At 43.8% G+C, this 15112-nt stretch overlaps 1 protein-coding gene across 1 annotated transcript in view; it reads right to left on the reverse strand.

Annotated features, from left to right (window-relative positions):
- Positions 1–15112, reverse strand: part of LOC106647336 (nephrin) — an 81313-nt gene that overhangs the window by 9645 nt on the left and 56556 nt on the right. The window contains exons 6-8 of the mRNA XM_089591344.1: positions 6989–7267; positions 3741–3892; positions 2371–2512 (exon numbers count right to left, since the gene is read on the reverse strand). Of these exons, the coding sequence (XP_089447470.1) occupies positions 2371–2512; positions 3741–3892; positions 6989–7267 (573 nt within the window). The remainder of the gene's footprint in view (positions 1–2370; positions 2513–3740; positions 3893–6988; positions 7268–15112) is intronic.

A 15112-nucleotide genomic window follows, 5' to 3' on the forward strand; every position in this document is an offset into this window, starting at 1 on the left:
CTTTGGGATGCATGTGGGGTGATGCGTGTATTTTTTCACGGCTCTCCTTTGGTCACGGAGGGTCGGCAAGATGGAAAGATAGTTCACAGGGTTGCAGTGCGGGGGGGGGGGGGAATTTACGTATGCACGGCTCGGTTTACGGTTCCACGCGCCCCGGCTCGTGCCTTATTTATACACCGCGTCGGGGGGGTGGCTTGATTTCCATTATGCATGCACATCTTTCACGTAACGCGATACTGCGTAATGCACGCCCGAACCCCCGGCTTCCCGGGCGTCTGTTGTGCGGGCGTGTGTTGCATCGCAGCGGAAAGTCCGATTGCGGTGGGATCACCGGTGTATTAAGTATACGCGCGCACAGCGTGTGTGGAAGAGTATATGTAGGGTTGTTCGGGGACCAGGCGCTTGCTTATGCTCCGCTCGTGTGGCAACGGGAGGGATGATGACGTGCGAGTGCGCCCCGGCTAAAACATCCTACGTGACCCGCGCTTTTCTCCTCGACTGCGGGGCTTCGTTTTCCAGAGAAAAGCTAGGAGGGGGGCCCTTGTTGCGTAACAGGTCATCAGTGTTTTCTCGTGCGCGGCCGTTGCAGCGGCGGGAGGTTGTATTTTCTCCGGTCGTTCTTGCGCGGTCGTACAGCTCGGCTTGCAGTGTTTGCAAGTAGTAAAGTTTAAATCGAGTCAGACGCGTGTCTCGCTTTTTTTTCACTCTCCCCCTTTTTGACCTCTCTTTACGGTGGTTTGTGGGAGTGGATGCTGGTTGGCTTGCGCTAAATGTTACTCGGAGACTCACCTAAACATTTTCTCTCTCTCTTTCTTTCCCTTCCACATGGGGAATGGAACTACTGGTGTTTCCTTTGTCCATTTTTTACTTGTTCTTTTCACGTACCTATTTATTTTAGCAACTTTAATTAAAGATGTCTCGACGAGTTTCCCCGTCTCCTGGCTCAAGCACTTTTCTTCGGAAAATGTTTATGCTCGCACCGGTAGCTTTTCACATCGCTCTGTTCAACTATCGACGCGTAAAATATCCTTTGTTACTTTATTTTTACTTAAAGTTGATTATTGGTAAACTCGAATTTTGAGACTACGAGGATACCCCACGAGCTGGCACATGGTAAGTTAACGGACCATGTCGATGAAAAGTTGAAAAGCCAGAGAGGGAGAGCGTGGTGGAAATGATTAGTTTTCTCGGCAAATTTAATCCACTTTCATTATCCAAGCGAGTTGGCGCGGACAACGAAATCGCGATGCATCGGCCCTACGTCCCAACTTTGCTTCTTTCAAGCCACCGGCGCTCATTCGAACGCGATAATGAATCACACCCAGTTGAACTTATTATGCGAACTTAAGTCTCGTTCACGTGAACAGTTTCGCGTATATGCCGAGATGCCATTTGAATACACGTATTATATAACCGGATGCGATTTCATTGGTATTTACTTAACGATTGATTCCATTATATCGCGGATTTGCCGAAACGCCCGTTATAATCGATCAGTCCGACTTCAATTAATGTCCCTTCCACCCGTCAACGAGATTATAATTAATTACACCGCTATAGTTTGTTCGTATATATAATTAAATGTTAAAACTTGTTGGCACACATTGTGTCATTTTGATCGATGGCGTGTGCACGGTTCAGTAAATGTATACACGGGGTACTTGTGCACAGGTGCCGCGCTTTTGGTCCACCGCCGTAGGTAATTAAAGTTCCTGATTAATATGTTTATGTTGGAACTCTAAAGGCGGGGTAATAACATTTTGCACGTATAAAAGTAGGAGTTGGGTGGAAATAAAAAAAAAAAAATAATAAATAATTTTGAGTAAAAACCTCTCTTTTAATTTCGCTTCTTTTCAAACTGTTGCCTAAGAACTCTCATTAGGTCGTTTTGAGGGCCCGGATTGAAACTTTTGTCTGAATTTGAAGCTCTTGCTCGCCATTATTTTGAATAGTTTTTCAGTTTCCCTAGTAAAAACGTTACTACATAAACTCGCCAAAAACTCGTCAACGTGTTACAAACCCTTTTGATCATGTACGTTAACGAGTTTTCAGCCGGCAGATGTAGTAATTTTCTACCAGGATTGTGAAATATATAATACTTTGAACTTTGTAACAAGTAACGATGTACTTCTTTTCCCCTACGTTGGAGTACAATACGCAAGTTCACCGAAAACACGTTACAGCTCGCGCAAAGTGTCGATAGCACAAAAAGTAGGTACGAGATTTTTGTTTCTCATCGAAATTTCGAGAAACGTCTGTCCATTTGTGCGTCATTGGTTTATGGGGTCGCTCCGTCGCAAGGATTTTCTCCTTGCCCTTAAAAAAAGTTTGGCCACAACTTCTCTTACCCCCCCAAGTTTGTATACTCACAGTGAACTTTCAGCATCCATTTGTCTTCGATGGTTTCTTCTGGCAAGTGTCGGTTCTCGGCTCGACAGGTCAGATACTTCCCCTCGTCCTCGGCTCTCGGCACCCATTCGATGACACTTATGCTCATTCCGTCTCTCTGCAACTGATGAGAAAGTTTACCAACTTACGTGAAAACATAGCGTTACCCAGATTTTTTTCGCATCAATTCTTTGAATGAAAAAAGAAAAAAAGAAAGTTTCTTCGCCCCCATTCTGTCAAGTATTTTCTTGCAATTAAAAATAATTTAGTCAATCAAATTAGTCGAAAGAAAATATGTAACGAAACGGGGTTGGATGCATTTTTTTTGATTCAAAGAACCGGGTCACTTGGTTTCGTTATAAAAATCGTAAAAGATCCAAGTGTCCCGTTGTTTCCGTAAAAAACCGTTTCACCGCGTGATTCCCTCAATTTCGTGCCGCGGCAAACACTTTGGCCCATCGGAACATGAATTCATCGTCACCCCCGACGTATTACCGATTCAGTTTTCCGTATCGGAAGGAATTACCCGATATCCCACGCGAGACCGGATGGGTTTGCGCCCGCACCGGGTGAAATGATAAACGCACAATAAACTAATGATATGCAAATCACGAGGGCGTACACCGAATGTCATGAGCGACGGTCGGACCGATGCGTACGAGGGGATTAATTCCGCGGGAGCTCAACGAGGGGGGGCGTGTTACACGCGAGGCCTCGCTGCGAGAGATGGCGATTTCCATGATGATTGCGCGTGTGACGAACGAACGAGTATCCCTACCAAGTCGATATTGTCTGTTGGGGATTGTCTCTGGGTGTGCGGGCGTTTGCGCGCTTGAATAGATGATTCGTGGGATTTGGTTATCAGTCCCTTTGAAATTCACGGTGTAACTTTTTTTTTTCTTTTTTTATTCAGGATGCAGGTATTCGTTCGTTTTTTGATTAACATTTATAATAAATTGGGAACGAAATTTGGCTTGTATAAGTCCAGAAAAACACAAATATATATTTTTTTTCATTTCAAGTGCTTGGAATATTTGCATATGGTTTGAAAAAGAGTCGGATAAGTTGCTTGATGGAGTATTCAGAAGTTAAACCCTTTTCAATTAAAATCCATGTTGCATATACAAATTTTTTATGAAAGCAAATAACTTTATGTCGAAGAATAATTGAGTAAAGAATTATTTTATTTTTTTCAAAGCAAAGCTGGAAAATTAAAATATGTAGAGCTCGGAGTTTTAATAAAAAAATGTGTGTTTGCATAGATGGCTCAATGTAGACCGTGTGCTTTCGTTCAAAAAAAATTTCACAGGGCAATTCAATCAGCGCGTAAAAAGGAAATTTTCATAACTTACGTCCTTTGATGAGTTTCTGAGCTCCTTCGATCCTTTGTACCATTTTAATAATGCAGGCGGTCTGGAACCCGTACTCCGACACTCGATTTCATACTTTCGATTGGCTGACACGAATTTTTCCTTTCCCACGATTTCAACCTTCAGTGGTTTCACTGCAACGGAAAAAACAATATTCCGCTCGAATAAAGTAGCAAAAATTTCGTACGTAAATTATGAAGAGCAAATTTTCTCTCACAATTGGGTTTCACGAGGCAAAAAAAAAACAGCGTAAATTCGCTTGTTTGAAACTACAACTTTGCCAACTACGTATTTCCCTCCGATGCAGAGGTGCCCAGGTGAAAAAAAAAAAATCCAAGTAAAGCGTACATTCTTCAAACACCAAACAAGGTTTTTTTGTCCATTCCTCATCTTACGGAAGTTACATCGCGATCAGCTCCGCTTCTCGTAATCAGATATTGCTCATCAGCGGAGAGCTTTTGCGAAACTTTTCCCCATCGGGTGGAAAAACAGCAGCACGGACAAGGCGGCGCATTCAAAGCTAACTGGCGCAAATACCGAATCTCACGGGCAACTCTGCCTATACCCAACCTTTTTTTTCCCTCTTACTCTTTCTCTGCAAGTTAATTTCAACAAGCGTCTCCTCTTCTCCGAGATCTGCTTCCTTTTTTTCCCCCAAACTTGTTATCTTGATTAAAAAGTGCAACGGTCCAGTGAAGAAAATTGTAAGTTTCGAGACGCTACGTGAGAGAGAGGGTAGGTGAATGAAAAAAAAAAAAAAAAAAAAAAAAAAAGAGCACAAGGTTGCACAGCCGAGTGCTCGCATTAGCTCTCCCGCCCGAGCGTTGAGAATGTGCGAGCGGCGTCTCCGTCGTCGCGACATGATTTAATTTAAACTTGCCGCCTAAATTCTCCCTCTGCTCCACATCGCCGCTATTATCATCATTACTAATACTACTATACTACTGTCGATGTTATATATACATACGCTACTTTCTCTCTCCCTGGTAAATGCTGGGGCGCGTTTAAAATTGAGCTCGTCTCGGGTCTACCCTCCACCTCCATACACGAACAAAGCTCGTCTCTTTTCCCCACTGCTGGCGCTGATTACTTCTCCAACGGCTTTTTAAATTTTCGCAAGCTTTCTTCGGCCCCCCTCCCACCTCGTTGCCCCTCGTTCTACTTTGCTTCCGCGCTCGCGGCACACACCCACAAAAGGAAAGTTCGCGCTCGGTTTGGCCGAGCGATTTGTGCGGCTGTGTTTGAGTGTATACGTATATACATGCACAATAGATGTGGGTATGGGTATCGATGCGCCAGCATCGCTCGGTCATTTGCATGAAGCTCAAGCCGCCGCCGAGCCGTGGGTGTATCGGGGGAATCAGCGATTCAAATTTTGCTGATAGAGGAAAAATCCAGACGTAGTGCGTTGCTGGTGACTTTTTTTTTTTTCTCTCTTTTTTTATTGCCTCGGCCAAAGTTTATTACGTGGGTAAGCGCGCCTGCCCGGGTATGTGGGGCGATAGTGCTATCGCGCATAAATTTCTGGGAGCTTTAATCCCTTCGCACCGATTGACGAGTAATGAGGCCGTTCCGAATTAATACCAAGTGAGTGTTTTAATTTTTCATTTTTTGTGGGTCGAGTTGGTCGACCGGAATCTTACAAATTTTGTAATTTTGCAAATGTATAGCCCCGAAGGTACGTCATTACGTCTCACTCGATGCAGCTTATGGTAAAATGTAGGACAAGAGTTGAAACATTTGCAGCACCCACCGTTTGCATTGTACAATAGTTGCACGCGTATTTGCGAGCCGAAATATGGGGCGCGGAGGGTGCACCGCGTCTGCAATGAATAGGAACGTATTTTCGCGTGACTTGTTTTTCACAGGTATTAAGATTTTTCAAGTATTTTTTGACCCACCCCCGTTTAAGGGAAACGCGATGGTAAAAATACGGCTCATGTTTTACCGGAAAGGCGAGAACAAGCCGTAATTTTTCATCTTTCAAATTTAAAAATCAAAAAAGTGAACCAACTGTACCTTATTCCGTCTTCCATCAAAGTATCTTCCAAACTGCATCACCGCGGCGTATAGAGCCCCTTCCCCACCCCCGTGTCAAAACAAAACAAGTACAACAATGAGCGAAAATCCCGCGACAGAACGAGAGCCCCCGACTTCCTTCGTTCGCCCCAGCAGTGGAAGAGCCGAGCCCGATAATACGTCTGCTTTCCCTCGAAAACCTTCAACCGGAGGTTTCTCGCTACCTTTATCCACATACAGTCCACCCACCCATCCGCATGATGGATGTTCATCGCGGTTAAAGATCCCCATTCCCGTACATATGTGTGTGTCCTCGAGAAGACGGTGGGAGTAAGAAGGGAGGGGGTCTGCCGGCGCACAAATCAAAACAATAAATGTCGCCGAGGGCGCGGGGAGGGGAGGAATCGCGCCCAGTTCGCCCCATAAAACTTAATTTAATATTATTGCGCTACTTCTCCCTTTGCGGGGTTCGCGACGGCGATCGATAAGCCATTTACCGACTCCGCGAAATCCAAAGCTATTTCGGTGGGCTAGGCACTTTTATTAACGGCGTAGAGGTTGGCGCAGCTTGATTGGCTTTCGAGGCGCTTGTGTGTGTGTGTGTGTGTGTGTGTATATACGTGCAATGGTGTGCCCAGATGTTTCGAAACGGTTTTCGGTTCGCGCGACCTCTCCCCTTCCGCGTAATCGGTGAAAAATGTTTCAATTCCACAATTGGTTGGCTGTAGCGAGGGTACACCACCGACTTCCCGTACGTGTTTTTAGCTGCGGTGTGCACGGTCGCTATCTCTCTCGTCCTGTACCCGGCTCTCTCGTGTTTTTTTTTTTTTTTTTTTTCTTTCTTTCTTTTAGCCGAGATTTTTTCCCCCCTATTTCGCTCCGACCACTCGACGCTTGTAGGTGCCCAATTTGTTTGTCGATGGAGCCCGGGATTTTGGGTTACCGCTTTTCACCCGATTCGAGGGACTTGTTTGCCACACGCACTTGGATACCATGAAATTCGACCTTTGATTTTTCTTTTTTTTTTTTTTTTTTTTTTTTTTTTTTTTTTTTTTTTTATAATGATCATCGATTCTGGTGCCGAGAATGTTGCGCTTTTTTTAGCCCCACAAGTGACCACAACCGTAAAAGTCAATTTGAAAAAAAGTTGCATACAAACTAGAGAAATAAACTAAACATAAAAAAAAGGGGGAAAAAAAAAATCTACTCACTGTTGAGCTCTATGGTGACGGTGGTCGTTTGCGGGACGGCCAGGGGCGTGTTGCTGGCCCGGCAGGATATTTTCGCGTGGTGGTGGCTCCTCTTGAGGTTCTTTATCTTCACCCTGCTGATGATCATCGTGTACGGCCTGCGCATGCTGTTGCTGATACCACTGCCGTCAATACTGCCAGGCTGTATGCTCGTGCCGAAATCGTTGATCTTTACCTCCTCCTTCGTCGAATTGATTTGCTGCGACTCCAGGAACCACGTCACTCGGGGCTTGGGACTTCCTGGGTAAATTTACAAGAGTTTTCCGATAAAGCTAGTGAACCATGATTAAAAAAAAAAAAAAAAAACTATTAACCTTGCAACCGTTAATTGAATTTTAATTGAATTTTACAAAACATGCCTCGGATCAAAGTATCATGGCAAAAAAGTTCAAATTGCTTTGTTTTATGTAATCGTATGTGAGTGTATGAGTGTGTGTATATGGATCCGCTAAAACAGAGGCGCGAGAACTTGCACGTGACGCGCCAGTAATTGAAATTCGTCGGTGGAGCGACGACATCGTGAAAAATCTCATTTGCTCATAGGAGAGACGGGCACGAGGGTAGTTTCGCATTATACTAATGCAGCTCAACGAGTTTGAAGCTCGATCAATGGCCCCGTCACTCGTCATACGCTCTACATTAAAAGTAAAAATTTCCTAAACAGTCCTTCTCAGCTCACTTGAAGGTATAATCAAGTGTTCGAACGAGCTCTCACGCGTCTACCAGAATTGCACCTCTGCCATATATTCCTGAGCTACTGTTTCTTATGTCCTAGTTCATTTTGCAGAATCACCGAGGGAGCGATGGGGGTATTACAGTTCAAACAAGTAGGTGTAGTACCGCCAATTACTCGTTGAACCGTGGTCACGCATGAAAAGGTGCTTTTTAGTTTTTGCATCATAATCCTGACCCTCGACATCAATATCCTTTTGAGCTGGTGATTCCTGTATAATACGTGCATGTCCTTTAACGCCGTTGTTGCAAGGGACCCATAGGTGTGTATCCAGTCTCGAGGCCGCAAGCTCATCCCGATCGCAGTGCTGTTTGATGCTGGTCGGATCGGTATGTTCTGCCCTCTACGGATCGGTATAACCAGTATCCTGCCGATCTAGCTCGAGCTACGTATATACGTTTGCAAACGATAATTTGATTGTTCGGCGTGGGCACCGGTGGATGGACGGCATGGAAATGCGAGCGGCTGGCTCGATGACGACGATCGGGCTTGGGGTAGGCTTTTTGAGGAGCGTCTGTTGGCATCCCTGGCCTATATGCGCGCCGGCTAACTCGATTGTTTCTATGTCGGAGTTGCGAACGAGGCTACGTGTCGTGCAAGGGAGCTCCGAGTTCCGGGGATTAATATCGCAGCTTCGAACGAAAATTTTATTCTACCGTTTGTGCTACCGATCGTTACATATGTGTATATCTCCATGGGCCCGCACACGTGGAAGCCTAGATGTATATATATTTTATCCTTTTTGATTAGGTGCAGATTTGCTGGTAGCCTCTTGTAAATTTAAAGATTCCTTGTTTAATGATTGTGACGCATACACCTACTTTACGTTTGCCGGTGAAATAATTAGTCACCTCATAATTAAGTTCTTAGTTTCGTTTCATAATAAAGTCTCAAACTTGATTAAAAATTTATTAACCAACTTTAGAACGTGGGGTTGAAAAGCGGCGAAATTGTCTGACTAGTACCTACACTGGGCTCCAGTAAAGACGGATCGGATCTTAAGGCGGTAGTTAAGCTCTTTACAGTACGTGCCGAACTGCACTACATCATATATATCGGCCATTTGGTGGTCTTCGCTATGTTATACGTCGGCTCTACTCCTCCTCGAGTAGTGGCACAAAAGTTTTCATCAACTTTACCAAGCACCCATCAGCAAAATATACAACTCGATTTTTTGAAATTCTGCTGACTACTTGTTTATAACATCACTGGTGAAATACTCTATTTTTTTGTTATTGTTTTGTTACTTCTTTCCTGTATAAAACTTTAAGTATACCAACTCCCATGTCTCTGATACCAATATCAAAATTTTGGCCTATCGTGAACATCAATATCAAATAAGTCTAGAATTTTTTTGTAAACCTACAGTATGAAGCATCTCTACGTTTAATCTATCAGGTGTAACAGACAGTCATCTTTTACGTCTACCAACAAGAAATATCCTACCACTTTTGTATATTAGTTTCGTTCGAGTCATTGATTCATCGGGAGTATACACTTTTAAGAGTTTTTCCGGTGCTCTAAACACTTATTAAACGCTCCTGCTACTGGTTTTACAAGGAGTATTTTCAAACGTTAATTCAAATCCGTATTCCGTGCACTAGGATCACTTACGGATACTTTAACAGCTTTACCGTGGATGAAAAGGTAGGGGTAAAATGAGAAAAAAAAAAAAAGGAAAAAAAGGAAAAAAAGAAAAAAAAGAAGCTGCAGCACGAATCACTCGCTACTCGAGCGAGAGCTTCACCATCATGTACACACCCACGCGCACACGTGTGTGCTTTTAACGGAATAATCCGACTGCACGGGGCTTGTCCTTTTTTCCCACAGGTGGTAGGGGGTGCCTTTACGTTTCCGTGGCTCAAAGGGATTCTAGGCTTAATTAACGAGACTTTCCCTCTTCTTTTTCTTCTTCTCCACTGCAAACGTCACTACCAACCGGATAAGACGACTCCACTGCGCAAGTACTTACTCGCACGTGAAAAGATTAATCAAACGGCGAGTCTCGTCTTTTTTACTTTACACCCGTCTGACTCTGCTGTGGGACATCAGCCTCGGTTTGACAAAACGGTGATTCTCTTTACTTCCATGGCCTTGAGCGCTCGCTCGTATCACCGAACCGGAGTGGCACGTAGGCATCGCACAATGCAACTGGTATAAGCTAGCTTATGTCGAGGAGGCCTCGGTTTCTCCCTCTGCTCTTTGCATGTCAACTGCCATCCACAGGTACGCCAAGTCACATATAAATTAATTCGGCTGCGCCAGGAGTAGGAGAAGCACTACCGTATAGTTTGTATGGGTGGGGTGTAGGTGCGTTGCTGCGTCATATACGCCGTATAATGTACGAGTGGATGTACGAGCTCGAGAGGTCGCAGTCGACGGGAAGGGATGACGCGAAGCTCGAGAGACACTCGAAGCTCACGTACACGTGCCGTGTGTTTCTCTTTTTTTTTTCTTTGTTCTCTCGTTGTGTGGCTGCTGGTGTACGAGGGCCCGGACCGTTACTCGTGCTAAATTGATTTTTTATGAGCCCCGAACCCCTGTTACCCGGCCACTGTTACACGCGGACTCGAGAGAGAACACCCGAGAATGGAGAAAGATAGCCTCGAGGGCTCTGGAATTTTTATTGCGCTACATCCGCTATTGGGCTTTTTAATCATGGATGCCCCCCCCCTCAACCTTTTCCCTCTCGTTAAGCGCGTACATTACGAGAGAGCATATTGGATTGAGATTTCTTTTTTCTTCTCCCTTCGTGCTAGTGGCATGTAAACGCGTGGAAGTGTTTTTTTCCCCAAGTCGCTTCGTTGCTCCTTTTTTTTCTGGGACTTCCTGCACTCGAAAATACGCGTGTGCGACGTTTAAAGTTGGTTGGTTCGCTCTAGTGGGAACCAACGTCGCGCGCGCATGCGGAACTTTTTTTTACTTTAAATATTTGGACTCGGGAGTAAAGGGTGGTAGAACTTTCCGCGACACTGAAACGCTGGATGTAAAAGACTTTGAATGCAAATTACTCGCCCGCGGCTGCTTGGGTTTTTTTATTACCTTCGGCGTGTCAATCTCGTTAGTCACGCGTTTTGTGTTAGCCATCGTCGCGGAACTTGGATTTGTTTGGTTACGAGAGAGTTTCGCAGCATCAACGTGATTGCGTGCAATTTTTATGCTTTTGAGAACGATACTTTTTTCCATCGAGGCATAAAAAGTTATCGACATTTATTCAAAAATCCAACAACAAGTTTCTACCTGGTTTACAGTACGCCATTGGTTAAATTTGTTTGCCGTTTAATTGCCGTTAAATTGAAAAAATAGTAGCCTCCGGCTGAAGGATCACCTTTTTCATTTCCTACATTTTTTTTAGTTTTTAACGAGGTTGGTTTTAATTACGCCATACGTTTTTTTCATTTTAAAATAAGAGGAGTCCTGCAAGCCCAGGATCCTCATTGTCGTTGGAAACCGTATATACGTGTTTCGAGAGTAATCTGCCTTTTATTCAACGCAAAAAGTACGATACGCACAATGTACGGAGGAAACCATGCTGTTCTCTAGTTGGAAAAATTTAATAAAGGCACTTTGGATTTTTATATCCTCTGATTCTGATCTTCTATTCACTCTTTATTCGGTATTGGATCAGTCCCCTTATCGATTTTAATTTTAAACTCTAATGTTTCATCTGTAAGTAACTCATCTATAGTTAAAATGAAAATACTTGAAAGCTGTCGTCTAAGAAAAAAATTATGCGAGTGGATCCAAGTCACATGAAATGCTCGCAATAACAATTAAATAAATTGTTTCTTCAGAGTGGACAGTAGTAATAGTTGATGTATAGTCAGGTGCATTTACTTCTTTCAAGCGTAAATAGTGAGTAGATGAATGATCTTAATAAGTAGTAACAGCTGATGCACAGTTATTTACACAGGTTTGTTCCAAAAAGTAAGTAGTAACAGCCAACGTCTAGTCAGCCATGACATGAGATTTTACTCAGGAGTTGTAACAGTCAATGTAATGCCAGACTCATTGATTTCTTCAGCCTGCAAGTAGTAACAGTCGATCCATAGCCAGACATTCGGGTTTTCTAATGCAAGTTAGAACAGTGCACGTAAATAAGTAGTCAAGTCAAATCACTTTTGTCAGTATATAAGTTTGTTTTTGAATGTAAGTGGTAAAAGCCAATGAATAGTCAGACTTTCATCAGACGGTAAGCAGTAACATCTGGTGCATAAATCGCTTCGCATGTTATCATTAAGGTAAGTAGTAATTGTCAACGTATGGTCAGACACATTATTTTCTTCTTTACACAAGTAGTAATAATTAAGTGAAAGTTTAACTTCAACTATATTAGTTACTTTTAAGTGCAGTAACAGCAAATGTACAGTCAGTTATATTCGTTACACTCACTGCATCATAATATATGGTAATTAGAAATAGTTAGTATTTGGTAAGATACTTACGTTTTTTTTAAAAGTATAAGTAGTTACAGTCAATAGTTGGTCAAACATATTTCTGAATTTAAGTAGTAACAGTTGACATCCAGTCAGTCACGTTAGTTTGGTACAAACGTAAGTAGTAACAGTAAACGCATAGTCAGTCATGTTCATTTGTTCGGAATGTAAGTAGTAATGTATACGTTATGATTCGCAACAAACGTAGTGATAGTCAATGTAAAGTCAGGCATCTTTGTTTCTCCAGAACTTGAGTAATATTTGTCAATGCAAAGATACACTGGTTTTTCCGAACGATAGTAGTAACAGTCAACATACAGTCAGACACCGTATGTTGTCCGAGTATTATACGGTCTGTGGCCTCCTTGTTAAATCAAATGGGTAAAAATAGCCAACGTATAGTCAGCCACGTTAATTTATTTCACTTACCCCTCACGTTTAATCCCATTGATAGCAAATAAGATGTTTATAAGAAAAAAAGAGAGGTAGGAGTAGTCCAATGCCAGAAAGTACACCGAGCAATAGTTAGTATAGTGACTAAGTGATTCCTTTGCTTAATGCGCCAGCAATTTCAATTTGTTAGCCTCGCTTTTTATCGCACGACGCGAGAACCCATCCCATCGGTCTTGTACGCTCGAAACCTTGTCGGTTTGACTAGGCTTCGTAGTTATGTTTATAGGGAGAGGATAAAGAAAGAAAAAATACTGCACTTTGGGAAAAAAGCCGGGAGGCATAAAAAAACCCAATTTATTAATGAAATAAAAAACAAATACAATCCGGATTAAATGCAACTGAATTAAACTGAATATTACGAACGTTAAATGATACACTGAATAAACTAAGAATAAAATACAATACAAAGATGTGAGCCAACGTGTGTGTATGTGTGTGTGTGTGTGTGAATGCAACTCAGAGCTGCTCGTTGACGGCGCGTCGCTAACCTGGTGGTCGGCGCCTGGTCGTTCGCGCTGATGCGAGAGCGACGATGTCGTGGGTGGCTGGGCCACTGATCGCGTGCGGCACGGATCACTTCGGTGTGTCCACGAGGACGCTGGTGCGTCGCGATCGCGAACACGTGAATATACCGCGGCGTATCGATCAGAAGGCGGGATTGAGAAAAAGCACACAAGAAAGCACGGCGTTCGTTAAACGTAATCTACGTGAGAAAAACACGAGGTCACAGAAAAACTATAAGCAAGAATTACTACGGTGAGTCCCAAGAGAGCCGACGTAAGTATCTCAAGAGAGCCAGACGTAGAGTGACCTCATTACTTAAAACAAAAGGTTATTAGTTCTGATGCGTCGGCGCTGGTCAAGACTCTCCCCCCTCCCTCTCTCCACTCAGGCAGGAGGAGACTCGATCCTGTCTCGACTAATTGGTGTGAAAACTGTCTCTTTCTCTTTCCCTCCTCTTTTCTTGCTGTACATGTACAAGTGCGAATGTGTGTGCACGATTGCACGGAAGCAAAGTCTTTCTTCCTTGAATTATGAACCGACGCGGCTATTATAGAGGTATATTCCATACCGAACCGACGGAACATTCTCCCCGCGTTGCGAGTAACCGAGCAAAATTGATGTGTGTTGTGTGTGTGAGAATCTTCATGAGGGTTTTAGCAGATTCTCTTCTGTCGGCAATGGGCATAACAGTGTTACACTGCGTCGAACCGTGGAGGTTCCAGCCTTGACTGTAGCGACTCGAGTGACCTTGTCGTCGCCTGGATGCACCTCGAGTACTTTTCCCAGCTTCCATTGAGCACAAGGGATGTTTTTGTCGATGACGAGGACGATTGTGCCCGGTTTGAGTTCATCATCTCCCGTGTGCCATTTTTGCCGTTTTTGGAGTTCCGTGAGATACTCGACTTGCCATCTCTTCCAGAAATGTTGTCGGGCCTTCGAAATAAATCGCCAGATGGAAAGGCGATTGTCTGGAACAGAAAGCAAATTACATTCCGGCAGCATCGTCATAGGGCGACCGACTAGAAAATGCGCTGGTGTCAGTGCGCTCGGATCGTTTGGATCGGTGGAAAGAACGCATAAGGGTCTCGAATTCAGAAGAGCCTCGATTTCAATGGTAAAGGTGTTTAATTCTTCGAATGTAAGCAATTGATCCCCGATAACGCGCTTGAAGTGGTGTTTAAATGATTTTACGGCTGCTTCCCAAATACCACCAAAATGGGGAGCGAGAGGGGGGTTGAAGTGCCAGGTTATGCCCTTATGTGAAGCGAAGTGTTCCACGCTGTCTCGAAACTGTTCGGATTGCAAAAGCGCATATAATTCGCGAAGTTGGTTGCTTGCGCCGATAAAATTTGACCCATTGTCGGAATAAATATTAGATGGCCGGGCTCGTCGACCGATTAATCGTCGCAGAGCACCCAAAAACCCGTCGGTGGTCAGATCGCTTACGATTTCTATATGCACCGCCTTTGTAACCATACAAATGAAAACACACCCATATGTTTTGACTCGCGCGCGATTTCTGTGTTTCTTCTCTTTGATGAATAATGGACCGAAAAAATCAACCCCGACATGCTCGAATGGAAAAGCTTCGGTGACACGCGATTTAGGTAAATCTCCCATTTTCATTTGAAGAGGGGTTGGTTTGTATCGTATGCATGGAATGCAGCGCCGAATGATTTTTCGAACTTGGTTTTTTCCGTCTACCAGCCAATATCGTTGCCGAATGGCAGAAAGCGTGCTTTGAACTCCGGCGTGGTACGCGTTTATATGCATTTCACGAATTATAAGATTGGTCACGTGATGGCGAGAAGGTAAAAGTATTGGAAATTTGCGGTCGGAATCTATTGGCGCTTTACTTAATCGACCCCCGACGCGAAGTAATCCGTCTCCGTCAACAAAGGGATTGAGCTCCGATAGTCGAGTTTTCTTGGCTCCCTTAGCGCTTGTTAGAAGATTGAT

This window comes from Copidosoma floridanum, unplaced genomic scaffold (assembly GCF_036245765.1).
Source record: "Copidosoma floridanum isolate Cflo_tuat_1 unplaced genomic scaffold, Cflo_Japanese_pri ptg000013l, whole genome shotgun sequence".
NCBI classification, from domain to species: domain Eukaryota; kingdom Metazoa; phylum Arthropoda; class Insecta; order Hymenoptera; family Encyrtidae; genus Copidosoma; species Copidosoma floridanum.